We start from the raw sequence: 14,542 nt of genomic DNA, 5'->3' as shown, positions 1-14,542 counted from the left end.
CGTCGGTTTCCCATGCATATAAATCAAGTCAAGAGGTATTGAGACTAATCCGCTGAAGACAGTTCAAAGTCTTTCCCGGTTTCGGAGTGCCACGTCATAAGATGAGACACCTGGACGGCATTCAACACGACATCAATCAAAATGTTATTGGAGAGAGAGAAGACAGATTAGTGATGGAATAGCTTGTAATGAAATATCAGAGAAGATGCATAAAGTAACATCGTAAAAGTTTAGGCAAGCTGGAGCGGTGGAGTCAATGAAAAACATTCACTGAGACAACATATAAGAGTAACATCCGGACACACAGACACACATACTGTTATTTTTATCCAATTGAAATTTGCTAAAAGCTACGGAAACGCTTTCGATTTGTGCAACACTCGCAGACCTTATCATTACGAACTTAGCTGAGATCGGCAAGAGTCACCATCAGGTACTCTCAAGATTTCGACCAGAGTATGATACTGGGATTTTATGAAATTCGATCAAATATTATTTCCCATAATCAGAGTCTAAGCAAGCCAGTTCTCAATAACTTTAGTTTCAAATAATTTCAATCATGGAAAACTAATTGTCATCAAAAATCGATTGATCCAATTCAAATTTCGAAAAACCCAAGTGTCCCCTCTTCTTTTTGTCTCCTAACCACCAAAAAATGGCTTCTTGTTTGCATTAGAATGCATCATCATCATCATTGCGCTTTAGTCTTCTTACCTCAGAATTTACGAAAAAAGACCATTACAAATGAAAAATAATCAAAAAACTATAATCTGAAATGGATAAATGTTTTGAAAAGCTGATAGAAGCGGGCACCTGATTGATACGATAAAAAATAGAAATTCGGTGGAAGTTTTAGAGAGAAAAAGAGGAAATCGTACGAGTGAGTGTGGGCGGTTGTGATTTTTGTGTCGAGAAAAAGAACCTAGAAGCTGCCAAAAAACTTCTAGTAAAAAGAAAAAGGGACGAGACAACAAATAGAAGAAAAGTGGATGAAATAGAGAAAAGGAAAACATTGAGAAATGTTGTAAATCGATTGCACAGAATACAGAGAGAGAGAGTTTTCAGCAGATCAATGACAGATTAGAATACAGTGAGAGAGTGTGCAAGAAGAGAGAGAGAATGGGAAGACGTGACAGTTCATTCGATCATTGTATTGAGACAGATGACAAGAAAATTGAAGTGATGAGGGGGAAATGGGGGTTCAGGGAAAACAAGGAAGATTCACAGACAATTAACAGGTTCCCACTGAATCCTGGCTCTAGATTGAACCGGAAGTGTTTTAATTAGATCTCTCTAGTGGGTGGTAATTCGATGGGAACGGAGAAACAAATTCTAGATTTTGTGCTTACTTCGGAATGAAGTTTGAAAGAGAAATGGGAGCTTCAAAATAATCAAATAATTTAACAGACTTTTGTTGCGGAGTTTTCACAATCGAGTTTTAAAAAACTTTGAAAGAGGTAAAAATGAAAGAAAAATTTACCAAACCCAAAGAAAACGAAGTATTAGTTTTCAACTGGTTTCCGGTAAAAAAGTTTTCAGTAAACCTTGAATAGGCTTCGAAATTCAACAGCTTATTGCTGAAACTATATTCAACATTTGGGAAGCTATAAACTCAAAAAGGCCCACTCTAGTTCGTATGACAAACACGGAATCCTATCCCTCTACAACATTTTCTTCCTAGAGGCAGTCTTCAGATAAAATCTCGAGGAATCTGCTGTGAAATCTGCTCGAAATGACAGACAGGTGTTTGGAAATGAGCAATTCTCAGGTGAAACTGTTGTTCGTGAACCCATTTAGTCGTACAGATGAGTGTCAGATGTGGAAGGATGTCAGTGTTAGAAAAAATAATTGTGTTGGGAAACTTACATTTGTCAGGTGTTCCTTTTTTTCTAGAAGAGCATATGTGAGAACGAATGGAGGAGACAAAAGAGGGATTTTCGAAAAGTGGAAACAGTAAATAGTAGTGAATTGTGATTATCATCTGACTCACCTTGAAGAATAGTAGCCACCGGATACAGGAAAGCCCGTGACCTGAGGACAAAGAGTGTGTGAAACTGGTGACGAAAGCACACAGGGTCATCCGTTCAAAGCGTTATACCTTAACTTCCAATAGAAATACCACAAAGTTACTCATTGACAAAATACAGTTAGGCATTCATAAAATACTTTGTCAGTTCAAAAAATATCAAAAGCAATAGAGATTTGATGCTCCCAACTCTTTCTAGCATGAGCGCTTCTGAATCAGGTTTCACAGTAGTTGTAAACCTATGTTGCTATTTGGCCATTTTCAGTTTAAATTGTTCAATTTTAAGAGTTTGTCATGATAATTCTGATTGTCACACCCCGTAGGTTTTTAATGAATCGTACAGATCAAAAGTAGAACTTCATTTTTATAGTAAACGACTTTTTTGTAAGGGCACTCCCTAAAGATTGGTGATAATTTAAAGACGATAGCTCAAAAATCACACTATTTTAATCAGAATTACGATGACACACTCTCAAAGTTAGACACTTTCAACTGAAAACGGCCAAAATTCGTATATTTTTACACGGTACTGTGTGTAGGTTAAACTAACAGATCAAGAAATTACTCTTCCTTACCAACCCTAAGAGCTCAAATCCCGTAATATGTAGCTACCAAATACTTTCAAACTTCGCCGTGATGACTGTAAACACTAACATATTCTCTGAAATATCACCAAAATGGGTCTTCTTATTTGTAGAGTCCATCAAAGAGACGCCGCGTCTCTCATGAGATGGTCCTGCTCTGTTTGATCTCTTTTATGCCCTTTCAGCTATATTCAAAAACCGAAACAAACGAATGAGAATCAAGAAATTTATTGCCATTCATTGGAGGGAATACCGGAGAGATTTTGTATATATTTTACAATTATTGAAATTTCAAAAAGTACAAATCAATCGAATTATGCTCTGCTCGTCGTGACAGAATTCTTCTTCGACATATCCATTAATTCCAGTGAGTTATATGGTTGTGATTTGTCTTTTCTTCCGATGATCTTCTCTTTCGTCCACTTATAAACCACATCAGCAACTACGCTCAGTAGTAAGAAGAAAATAACTCCGAGAAGAACCAGAAGGAATGACCATTTCTCAATTTTATCTTTGTATTCCGCCCGAGTGTTGTCGATTAGGCAGCGTCCGCTGGAAACGTGGGAATCGTTAGATCAAACTTTTTCTAGGAGAGAACAGCCTGGAGCTGTTAAGCTTCATTGTAATTTTTCAATTTCATACAGTCTCCTAAAATTCCCGATAAAATACTTACTCTGGGCAGAAGTAGTGTCCGATAATCATGACTCCATCCCGATTGAAATAAAACGTCTTGTTGAGATGACTGATCCATTCGATACTTGTTGTCACTGGCATGAAATCAGTCGTATTGAAGAAGTTGTCCACTTGGAAAGTGACATTCGGAACAGGATCCTCGAAATGTCTTGCAATTTGGGCGGTGTGTTCCATAACACTGTAGTATTCCATCTCGTGATGACGGAACGTGACGTGGCAATACGATTGGCATGATATCACAATGAAGAGGTGGAATTGAGAGATTACGGTAGGGAGGTAGAGAAGTATTATGAGTAATGGAGCACGATGGGCTCCCATTTTTGGAGAGAAGCGAGGTGTGCCTGTGAGAAAAAATAGGATTGACTGAGAAATAAAAGAAGAGAAAAAATATGAAATGGGGCAAGGAACCCATAAAAAGAAGGCGTGCTTCTCCAATCATAAAAACCAAAATCTTTTTTATTTTTATTTCATTGACATAGAGATAGGAAAATAGAGAGAGGCAAATAAAATATAAAGTTAATGGGAGGGTTCAGCAGATTCAGTCAAACGAAGAGTGTCTCGAAGCTCTAGCTCTTTCCGATTTTTACGGAATCCGAGGAAGGAAACATAGACGGTTTGAAGGATAAGACCAGCTAGAATTGAGAGACAAAATGCAGCGAGAGAAGCTATGACTGTGAATCTGCAGCCACCGTCGCAGAGGGGATTCTGAGGGCAACCGTATCTGGAAAAGAAAAGAATTAAATTCGGAAGGGCGAGGATGGGAGTACTGTAGTTTTATTGGAGTTGAGAGAAATACTATAATTGTGTTCTAGCGCCATCAAATTAGACATTCAAGAATATATCTTACTCAGGGATACTCTGAAATATTTTCCTGAGTTACCGTAGAACCTGTAATAGAGGCGCACTTCGCGATGCCTGTTTGCAGCGGTATATCTCGGTTCCCAAAGAAAATATGAAAAAGCTGCTAACTGACAAAATATAGCTTAATATTCCAAAATATTTTTATAGTTGAAAACAATTTCATATCTTTAAAGGCAGCCAAGATAGGATGCTCTAAACTCTTGCTATCGGGTGCGCCTCTATAACAGGATTTACGGTATTTTGAAGAAAATACATTAAGAAAGATCAAATCTTTGGCAGTATTGTATATTTCCTTGGGAAAAATTTTCCAGTATCTTTCTAGTCCGCTTCATTGTGAACCTTAGACGAAACCAATTATGATAAAAGAATGCTCATCGAATTTCTCCGAATCTAAACCCAGTATTATTTTTGAGCATAAAAAGGTAAAACTTTCAGACTCAAAACAGCCTCATATAGTTAATTCAACATTCCAGACAAAAACTGACAACAATCAAGGTAATCTGATAATCTGACATAACCTCATTTATGAAATAATACTACTATTTTTGTTTTGACGACTTCATTTTTCGAAATTCCAAAATATGTATCATAGATAATCTGAAATCTTAGCAGTATTCAATGATGACAAATTACTTTTTTAATCTCCTGACAACCACTAGACTCCTGGTCAGGTACCAAAAAACTATTCACGATTTCCCACATTTCTTCCCAGCTGAAGTAATTTACAATCTCATCATCGAAAAAGTGTTCGACCACATGTTAGCCCATTAACTATCCCATCATTTGACATATATCACATCAAAAAACTTACTTGCCACATGGCAAATTTCCGACAACTTGGAGGGATCCAGTGGAATGAAAATAAGTTTCTGAGAAGTTTAGATCCCAGATATCAGACTCCACAGTAGATGTTCCATTCTCGTCTTCTGGAACTGTGTAGAGGAATTCAATGACATTGACATCTTCTGGAACATCCATAGTCGTTTCATGAAGAGATCCATTGTTGGAAACCATTGTGAACTCATATGGAGAATGTGACTCATTCACGGATCGGTGTTCCTGAAAATTGTTGTTCAGATATAGACAGACAAGGTGGGAAACGAACCAAGAATCTTATTTGAACTTCGCATTCTTCCTGACAAACCATTGCTAAAAACATTGTATCCGACCGTGTCTGTTGTCTATTCAAAGCAACAGAGGTATCGATGTAGAGGAGTAAGTGGAGGAGGTGCAGGAGCCAGCGCATCTGAAAGTGAACAAGTTTAGAAGTAAACGGGAAAGGAGAACGGCGAAAATGGAAAAGCGAAGCGAATCAAAATTGTATCATGAATTCATGTAAACTTTAAAATGGTCTGGAACGGACATTAAATATGTTACAGTACCGGCAAAAGGATATCATATTTTGCCTGTTCAGTGAAAAATGTCCAACTTTGATAGTTTGTTACAGTAAAACAATTCTTCCCACAAAGTAAATTTTTATAAATCAAACATATCAGAAGTAAAGCTCCGGTTTTGTAGTTATCAACTTTTCTGTACGGATACTTCCTAGAGAGTTATAGTAATTTCAAGTGGACAGCTCAAAAATCACACTATTTTGCACTGAACTAGGTTGATTTGATAGAGAAATTACTTTTTCGATATGTAACTTGCTAGGAAACGTCCGTAAAAAAAGTTGTCAACCACAAAAATAGAGTTCTATTCTTGGCCTGTTCGATACCATAAGAAGTTACTTTGTGGGACAGTTAGTTTTACTATGACACACTATCAAAGTTGGGTATTTTCAACTGAAAATAGGCGAAATATGATACTATTTTAGCCGATACTGAATGTAGTTATTTCCAGTTAAAAAATGGAAAGGTTTTAAAGAGTGTCGTGATATGTAATGATACATTTCCTATGTTTTCTGAGTGTACGGAACAGTTCAAGACCTTCACCTGTTCTGTTTTTCGCATTCCGTGCGAGCTCTCCCAACAAAAAATTTACTTTGATGAGAAAGAATACAGGTTTGCACTTGGTCTTTTCAAACGGTCTGCAGCCACGCATTCCCTGACTACAACTACGGAGGGCATGCACGAAAAAATGATGGACTACGAATAGGGAACTTAATATTTGATTTCTTTCGGAAAATGAATATTGTTTTGATTGCAAACATTATACTTCGAAAAATAGTTTGGAACTTGTAAGGAAATAGAACAGCAGTAGATCACAAGTCATCACGTAAGTCCATTTCAAAATTCTACACTTATATTTTCATTGACGACAATCTCAACCTCATGTATGATTACTAATCATGTCATAAACACGTGCCAAGCAACAAACATTACAACTCGAATAAAGTTGGCCGAACTTTTATATTTTCAGAGAAAGCTCAGAAAGTTAGTTTCGCATGAGCACGTTTGTCCCATTATTATCTTGACATGGTACTTTGGCTGTCATAAGACATTTCCCCTGTTTTCGTTCCGACTGAAAATTACCTTTGAATTGGCTCCTTTTATAGTGAAAACAAGAGATTAAAGAGAAGAGATCGCCCGAATGTTCCCATAACTTTTAAAGCATTTTTGGACTTTTATATGGATATAAAAAACGTTTTGTAGGATTTGGAGAGATGTTTGGAGGTAGATATTACAGATTTTAAGAAGAGCGATTAAATGGGAATATGAACATAGAGGTGGATTTTTGAGTGTTCAGTCAGTGGAGAAAATTAAAGATTCAGATTCAAAAGATGTTAATTTAAATTTACATATTTTGTTCGGAAAAATGAAGAGAAAAAGAAACCAATTAGTAAACAGAACCACACATTTTATCCCAATTTGTTTTTGGATTTAAATCTTCAACAAGATTACTGAACGAGGAAGAAAGGGGATTACTGTAAAAGATTACTACTGGGAGAAATATCAAAGAAATATCATCAGGAATGAGTAATATGTTCAGAGGACAACAAATAAAATGTTTAAATTTGGAAGTGCGATATTGGATATCCAAAACAAGTGCCTTTGAATGAAATCAATTGAAATTAAAGAGAAGTAAAAGTTCTTGTTTGTGATTGAACCGAAGTCTCAAAAGGGTCGTAATGCTCAAAATACTATATGAGTGTATTGCACAAACCAATACCTTTATTTTTCAGTTCTCTGTGCGGGATAGACGAATAAAGATATGAGGCGGAACAGAGGCGGAGCTCAATAAAATCATTTTCACTAAAGTACAAAAAAACCATTATCTTAAATATTCCTAAAAGTACAAGATGAAGATCTCGTAACTGACAGAAATTTACACAGCACCGGCTAAAATAGTATCATATTTCGCCTATTTTCAGTTGAAAATGTCCAACTTTGAGAGTGTGTCATGGTAATACTAACTGTCCCACAGAATACATTTTTATGGGATCAAACAGACCAAGAGTAGAATTTCATTTTTGTAGTTGACAACTTTTTTTACGGGCACTTCCTAGCAAGTTAAATATCGAAACAGTGATTTCTCCCTCAAAATCGGCCTGTTTTCAGTGCAGAAATTTTAGCCGGTGCTGTATCTAAAATAATCAGACCAGGTTCTGCTACATCATCCTAAGTTAACACTTTAATAAATTATTTGTCGATACAGTATGTGCAGATTGAGGTATAGAATATTAAAACTTACAGGCACACAAAATGAGAAAAAACCAATAATTCGGGAACCTCTAAAAACAATTTCCGAAAGAGCACGTTTACAGCAGTCTCTCCACAAAACAATCGACTGCACCATGCTTGTCCGGACACTCAGTTAATAATAATAACCGAAGAATGCATTCCGCGCGGAACCTCTCACTCCACACAAAAACAAAACCCTCTTCCCCCAAACAGCTGTATTTTGAGTGTTTTGAAGGGTGAAAAGTGTGAGGGAAAGGAGAAAAAGAGAGCCCCTCACGTCGTCTGGATTCAAGCCTTCTCGTGTTTTTCTGGTTATTGCTCTCTCTTTTTCTTTTTGGAAAACGGAGAAGATGGGGGGAAAGAAATAAGGAGTTCACAGCTTTTAGAAGACACAACTTTTCTGCAAAAAGTAGAAAACGAAGGAGCCAAAAGGAGAAGAAGAAGGAAAGAGGAGGTACAAAGGGAACTGCGTCTGGAAATTGTTTGGTGAAGAAGAAGAAGAGAAGTGTCTTCTGAAGAGAGACGACGCCAATTTTCTTTCTCTTCTTTTTTATACCTTCTACTGGTGAAAGGAAGACGAAGATTTATGACTTTTACGACTACTACTAAGGAAAAGAGCACCTGAGCATTTTATGGGAAAAGAGAGAGAAACTTTATGACCTCTATTAGGCATTCAGATAGAAAAAGAGAAAAAGATTCTGAAAAGGAGAAAGAAAAGAAGCGAGAGAGATAGAAGACTTGTATGGCCGTGACGGCGGATTATGGAAGTCACAAGAGAGAAAAACATGGAGCAAAAGATGAAGAAGCCGATTGTTTTCTTCGTTTTTTTCGTGTTGTATACACGTTGAAAAAGTGTGGGAGGAGAGGGAAAATATGAAGAAGAGATGATAGTTGAAAGAGGGAACGTTATCGGAATAAGCGACTGCTGGACTTCCGAATAGGACGGAATCCGTTTGAAAGTGGAGGAGAAAACTTTGAGGCTTCCTGCTTCAATTTCATTTTTTAAATGAAGACTCAGAAGTGACTCGGCAGGAGTTTCTTATAGACAATTTAGGGAATAATTGTGATAGTAAAATAGATTACATGTATTTTTTAATTGTCACAGACATCCCAGATAGATAATCAGCTTTTCATAAAAGTTATCAACTTTGAAACCTCGTTTTATGTATGATCATTCAAATTATTAACTATTGCCGATTTCTCCAAAGAATCGTCACGAGTAGCGGCCTTATATCTAGTAATCGTCCAAAAAATGGTGGGAGGAGATAGAAAAAAACATGAGAAAAGCCAGCTGTAAGCATGGATCAAGAATATCGATAAGCACCAGATTTTCGACATATTGTAAGCTGTGGAAAAAGGAGTTTAAGTGTGAAAATGAAGATTGTAGGATTGGATGGTCTTGATATTTGTTGCTATATTTGGTATCAGCTTGTTTGATGAGACTTGATAGAGCGGTAGTTGAGAATTCGACGTAGAAGAAGATTCGCGATCCAATTGTTGAATCTTCAAAACGGTCTCTCCATCAATACAACGATACCGGCGGGGTAATCTGTGCTATAGTTATACATATTGGTTCTGACGAGTAGACACTGCCAACTGGAACGAATTCACTGGATTGGCCTGCAATCTGGAACTGAAATTCTAAGAGTTTTCAAGAAGAAAGTGAATACTTGTTTTTATTTTATTAACTAATCGATTTGGTAAAACCTGTAAAACGGCTCATCTCGAGATTCCAGTTCAAATTGTTATCTCTCCGCCCATACATGGCTCTATGATACTCTACTCTATGCCTCATGAGTTAGCTTTGTGAGGAACCTCACCTGATATTCAATCACTTTTTCCTCTATCTCATAAGTGATTCAATTAATAACAATCAAATGTCAAAACGTTTCCAGATCATTGGAGCTTCATTAAATCGTTCATCAATTGAAAAGTTGAAGACAGTCGAGCTCTGTCTTAGAAAAAGAACAGGAAATGGAGATAGGAGTTTAGTTTACAGCGAGAAAGTTACTCCTCGATAGGGACAGGACACAAAGAAGAAAAAAGCCTCCCGTACGGCTGTATTCCTCTCGGCAATAATGGTAGTCACTAAGTAAAAATCTATATCTCTCTCCATTTATTTTTTCGATAAAACAGTTACTTTCAGTTTCTTGGTTTCAAAAATGCTTGAATTAGAGTTTTAAACACAATCAATCAACGATTCTCCTAGAAGACAAGGAATCCTCGACTCTTCTTTTGAATTTGAGAGAACTGACGTATATTCTCATTCGATTTCCGTCGTTTTCATTGATCTTCTCGATTTGCCGGAGTTCGGATACTAGTATCCAAGAAGAATAATCATCTGAAAAAGCGAAAATTGAGATTATCTAACTCTTCGTTTTACTGACCTGCTGAAACATCTCTTGTTGTTCTATCTCTTGAAAACCAAAGCATATCTTCTTCTTGGTCCAGTCAACATATTTTCTTCAACTCCTCGCAATGTATTCCATCCAATTCTACTCTTTTCCAACTCTTTTGTTTCTCATTGATCACTTTTTGAGCCGTGACGAATTATCTCTCACTCTCCAATGCTGTTACCTTTATCTTCTGTCCAAATGGCTGATGAAATCGAAGGGTCATTAATTTTCCAAGTTGTGCCTCTGAATGTTGTGATGGACTCCTCGATTCTCGTATCTCTGCAAGTTTCTCATAGCACTTGCTCTTTCTGGAAGGTTCTAATCTGAAAAAGAAAGAAAAAGAAAGCAAGAAGACTGGTTTGAATGATTGAACATTTATTTAGAAAATAGCATTAGAAACAAAAAAAGAACATTTTTTTGGGTGGGGGGGGGGGTGGTTGGGAAATGAAGAATGGTTGGGGGTGGGGGGGATGAAAATTAGAGAAAGAAAATCGGAGAATTGTCCGGGAGAAGTGGGCGCTTAGTTGATGTATTGGTTGACAATTCCTTGAACCTTCTCATCTGAAAAATCAATTGTTTGTGATTGAGGAGAGGGAGAGTGAGATCTCAGTGAATGAGACTAGAAGGGGACCCCCTTGGGTGGTTGTGTGTGAAACTCACTCTTGAAGAATCCAGTGAGAATTGGGAATTGGGCGGCGATGGAGTCCTTGGCGTCTTGGGAGAGAGCCTTGTAAGCGTCAAGGTGGCTGAAAATCAGAGGATTAGATTCTAAAAGTTAGGAGTTGGAAGGAATCTCTCCCCAAGTATATAGATATCCCGAAGCTTACGTCTTGGCGGTGGCCTTGAGGGTGTCGAGGGATGGCTTCTCTCCAGCCAAGTATTGAGCGTGGATCTTGCGTCCTTCAGCAATAGCCTTCTTGACGAATGCCTTGGCTTCCTCGTTGAGAGCATTGACCTTGTCCTTCACGATCTGGTGGAGCTTGGAGGCCTTCTCGTGGAGAGCTGGGGACTTTTCCTTGAGAGCATTGAGGAACTGAAATGAAAAAGATTATGAATTTGATTTAGGGATTGGGTTTAAACTCACGTCGTCCTCACTCTTGAAGTCTTTGTATCCTTTGGCGACGTCTTTGAGGATCACTTTCTCTTCTGGGGTGATCGACTTGAGGTGCTCGACGACTTCGGCTGGGATGAGGGACTTGTACTCTGATGGGATATCCTCGTAGTTCTCCGGGAGCTCTGGGATTGGAGCGGAGAGAACGGCGACGGTGGCCAAGGCAACAAGGAGGAGGGATCGGATCATTACTGGAAATTTGAGAGTTTAAGATTCGGGATTTTCTAGGTAGAAGAGTTTTGGAAGAGTTTTGGAGAAAAGGGGAAGAAAGAAAGAGAAGAAATGAAGTTGTGTTGTGTGGCCCCCATTGTTTCTGAGGGCCTCTTTTAAAGACAGACAAAAAGAGGCGGTCCTGATGGGTGACCCCCGAAGGATTACAATTCGAATCATGAGAGTATGGGTCACAGAAGAGACGCAGGTCCCCATCGAACCGAATGGGCGGAGTCGACGAAATAGTATGGAGGAGAGAAAGAGCACGATTGCGGCACGGGAGCATTGGGATGCGGCTCCGAAATAGCGAAAAAAAAAGGAAAATTCCGAAAACCTCATTACACTAAGAGTTTTTTATACTGGAAATGGAAGCTGCGTCTCGTGAAGGAAGATGATATTTCAGATTGTTGGATTCTGGAGTCTCCGTGATCAGCGTGCTATTTCGATGGGCGGATAGGGTTCAAACATTCAATTGAGCAGTATAAAAGAACGGTCGGATTGAGGAGAAAGCATCAACTTCAATCATTTGGATCTTCTTCGTCTTCCGGTTTTCGAGAAGGATGGCTTGGGTTTAGAGTCTCTTGACTCTAACTCTAACTTTTGTGGATCGACCAGACTGATTTTGTTCTTTTCTTTCCGAATTTTCTCTTGAATATCTCTTGATCTCCACACCATTTTTATATTTCAGTAATGATCCGCACTCTCGTCTTGGTTGCCTTGGCCACCGTCGCCGTTCTCTCGGCCCCAATCCCAGAGGTCCCAGAAAATTTTGATGATATCCCATCCGAGTACAAGGGACTAATCCCTGCCGAAGTCTCCCAACACCTCAAGGAAATCACTGCTGAAGAGAAGGCTGCCCTCAAGGAACTCGCATTGAACCACAAGGAATACAAGACCGAGGAGGAATTCAAGGCAGCTTTGAAGGAAAAGTCCCCATCCCTCTACGAGAAAGCCGGAAAGCTCGAAGCCCTCTTGACCGCCAAGTTCGAGAAACTCGACGCCTCTGCTCAAGCCCTCGTCAAGAAGATCATCGCCAAGGGACGTGAACTCCATCAACAGTACCTCTCTGGAGAGAAGCCAACACTCGACTCATTGAAGGACCTCGCCAAAGGATACATCGCTGAGTACAAGGCTCTCTCCGACGACGCCAAGGCAACGATCACTGCCGAGTTCCCAATTCTCACTGGATTCTTCACAAGTGAGTTTCACACACAACCACCCAGGGGGTCTCTTATAGTTTCCCTTTCTACTCTTCCCTCTCAAAATATCTATTTTTCAGATGAGAAGGTTCAAGGACTCATCGGACAATACGTCAACTAAATCTCCTCTTCTCTTCAATATGATTTTTAAATTTTATCCTTCATTTCAATAAACTTGTTATTCATGGCAACATCTTGTTCTCTTCTTCTTTCTCTCTACCAGTATCAAACTCTGAAGTTTGATCTCTCTTCTTCTCCCAGATGGCACATTGGATGCACATGTCGATTGACACAACTCTTCTTCTTCTTCTTCTAAATGGCTCTTTCTCTTCGTCTTTGTTGTCGTTGTAAACATTATGGTATCAAGGTCCAAAGTACTTGAAGAAAGAGCCATTTGGAAGGAAAGATGGATGGGTGCAAAGGGCGGTTAAATGGTGGAGTTGCGATTAGAGGATACTGTAGTCAACGGAAATCAGAGTTCAGTTAGCCGAGTTGGAGAGAAAAATTGGCATTTCTGACTACGGGGTAGTCTACACGGGAGTTGGAGTTATTAAGAAAAACTTTGATTATTGGACAAACGACTAATACTCTTTTTCAGGACATATTTTCATGGAAACTCGGATAGTCTACCTGTGTTTGTGTCAGTTCCTCTGTAAATTTTCAGAGATGGTTTTATAATCCATTACGTCTTGATAAAAGGCTTTCTTTGAAACAAGGTTTAGAATCTCTCCGTCTGCATTTTCCCAGCTATATGATTCCCTCTGAAGGACAAGGTAGCAAAAAAAAGCAAAAGTCAATGATTATCTTTCTAGTAGGCTTCTAACAACAAACATATTGGATTTCGTTAGAAAATGTTGACTTGTATTTCTAATATCTACCCCACTCGCCCTACTTCAACTCCCGTGTTTTCCATTCGTTTTTTGTATTTTCTGATGATTTATTCTTCTTCACGTGTCCAGCACACCTAAATGAATAAATAAAAATGAAAGAAAAGGATGAAAGAAGAGATCGGAAGATCACTCCTAACTTTAAAAATATTGTGCCTTTGGTAGTCTTTTTTTCAACATTTAGATTTTTTTGTTTGAAAATTTTCCTATATTTGGTGAGAAACTCACTAAAAATCTTTTCCAATTTCCAAATTGACTCTAAAGTTGTCTGGATTTTCAAAACTTTCCATTCTCTTTCTCCCGTTTGTTTCATTTATTTTCTTCAGACCTTCGCCCGTGTCAATCACTCGAATCCCATCAAAAAGTATCCACTTTCAATATCACTAAAGCATTGTGTAATTTCTTGAACTTTTTTCTCATCTCATTTCCCCCATCGAGTCATTTCAATCCAACACGTACCACTTGACACCAGGCACCTTGATATCAAGCTCTCTCATCTATCTCTCTTTCAGTTGGAACATTCCATTAGTTGACCCGAGAGAGAGAGAGATAAGAGTGCACTTTGGATCTCTTCGACTACTTTCTTCATGATTCATCTTTACACTGGTTTCTCTTCTTTTTGTGCTTTCAAACCTTAACACATCACGTGACATAAAATGGAGCCATTCGAAAAGATGCTTTGTGGTTTGTAGTCCTATATCTCTATTCTTCTTTTTCGAATGGAATGTATATCTGTTCAAAACTCAAAAGATCTTTAGAACTCTCTTATCACTTTGAGCCTTCATTTCATTCGTTTCTTCTGCAAGCTAATCAAGAAGAGATATTGTGTAATGTAACGGGGTCAACTGGGATGAAAGTGATGGAAGAGAAGGGATAAGATGATAAAAGAATGTTCTGGATTGGTGTCAGAAGAGAAGAGAGAAAAAGTAGAGATCAGATTGAAATGAGAAAA

General features: G+C 38.4%; 4 protein-coding genes across 4 annotated transcripts; 1 reads left to right on the top strand and 3 right to left on the bottom strand.

Annotated features, from left to right (window-relative positions):
• Positions 1-2,924: 2,924 nt before the first annotated feature.
• Positions 2,925-3,621, bottom strand: GCK72_009249 (uncharacterized protein; the record flags this gene model as incomplete). The annotated part of the gene is made up of 2 exons (XM_003092636.2): positions 2,925-3,162; positions 3,284-3,621. The coding sequence occupies 2 exons, from the start codon at positions 3,619-3,621 to the stop codon at positions 2,925-2,927; spliced, it is 576 nt and encodes a 191-aa protein (XP_003092684.2).
• Positions 3,622-3,819: 198 nt separating this feature from the next.
• GCK72_009248 (uncharacterized protein) lies at positions 3,820-5,410 on the bottom strand (the record flags this gene model as incomplete). The annotated part of the gene is made up of 3 exons (XM_003092637.2): positions 3,820-4,024; positions 4,976-5,223; positions 5,270-5,410. The coding sequence occupies 3 exons, from the start codon at positions 5,408-5,410 to the stop codon at positions 3,820-3,822; spliced, it is 594 nt and encodes a 197-aa protein (XP_003092685.2).
• Positions 5,411-10,703: 5,293 nt separating this feature from the next.
• Positions 10,704-11,483, bottom strand: GCK72_009247 (uncharacterized protein; the record flags this gene model as incomplete). Its single annotated transcript, XM_003092640.2, has 4 exons — positions 10,704-10,744; positions 10,844-10,929; positions 11,011-11,216; positions 11,268-11,483. 4 exons carry the CDS (start codon positions 11,481-11,483, stop codon positions 10,704-10,706), a joined length of 549 nt encoding a protein of 182 aa, XP_003092688.2.
• Positions 11,484-12,194: 711 nt separating this feature from the next.
• GCK72_009246 (uncharacterized protein) lies at positions 12,195-12,824 on the top strand (the record flags this gene model as incomplete). The annotated part of the gene is made up of 2 exons (XM_003092632.2): positions 12,195-12,702; positions 12,784-12,824. The coding sequence occupies 2 exons, from the start codon at positions 12,195-12,197 to the stop codon at positions 12,822-12,824; spliced, it is 549 nt and encodes a 182-aa protein (XP_003092680.1).
• Positions 12,825-14,542: the final 1,718 nt, after the last annotated feature.

The sequence above is a fragment of the Caenorhabditis remanei genome, chromosome III, assembly GCF_010183535.1.
Source record: "Caenorhabditis remanei strain PX506 chromosome III, whole genome shotgun sequence".
Taxonomy (NCBI): Eukaryota; Metazoa; Nematoda; class Chromadorea; order Rhabditida; family Rhabditidae; genus Caenorhabditis; species Caenorhabditis remanei.
The sequence above is the reverse complement of the archived record's forward strand: the minus strand, read 5'-3'. Positions and strand labels throughout refer to the sequence as shown.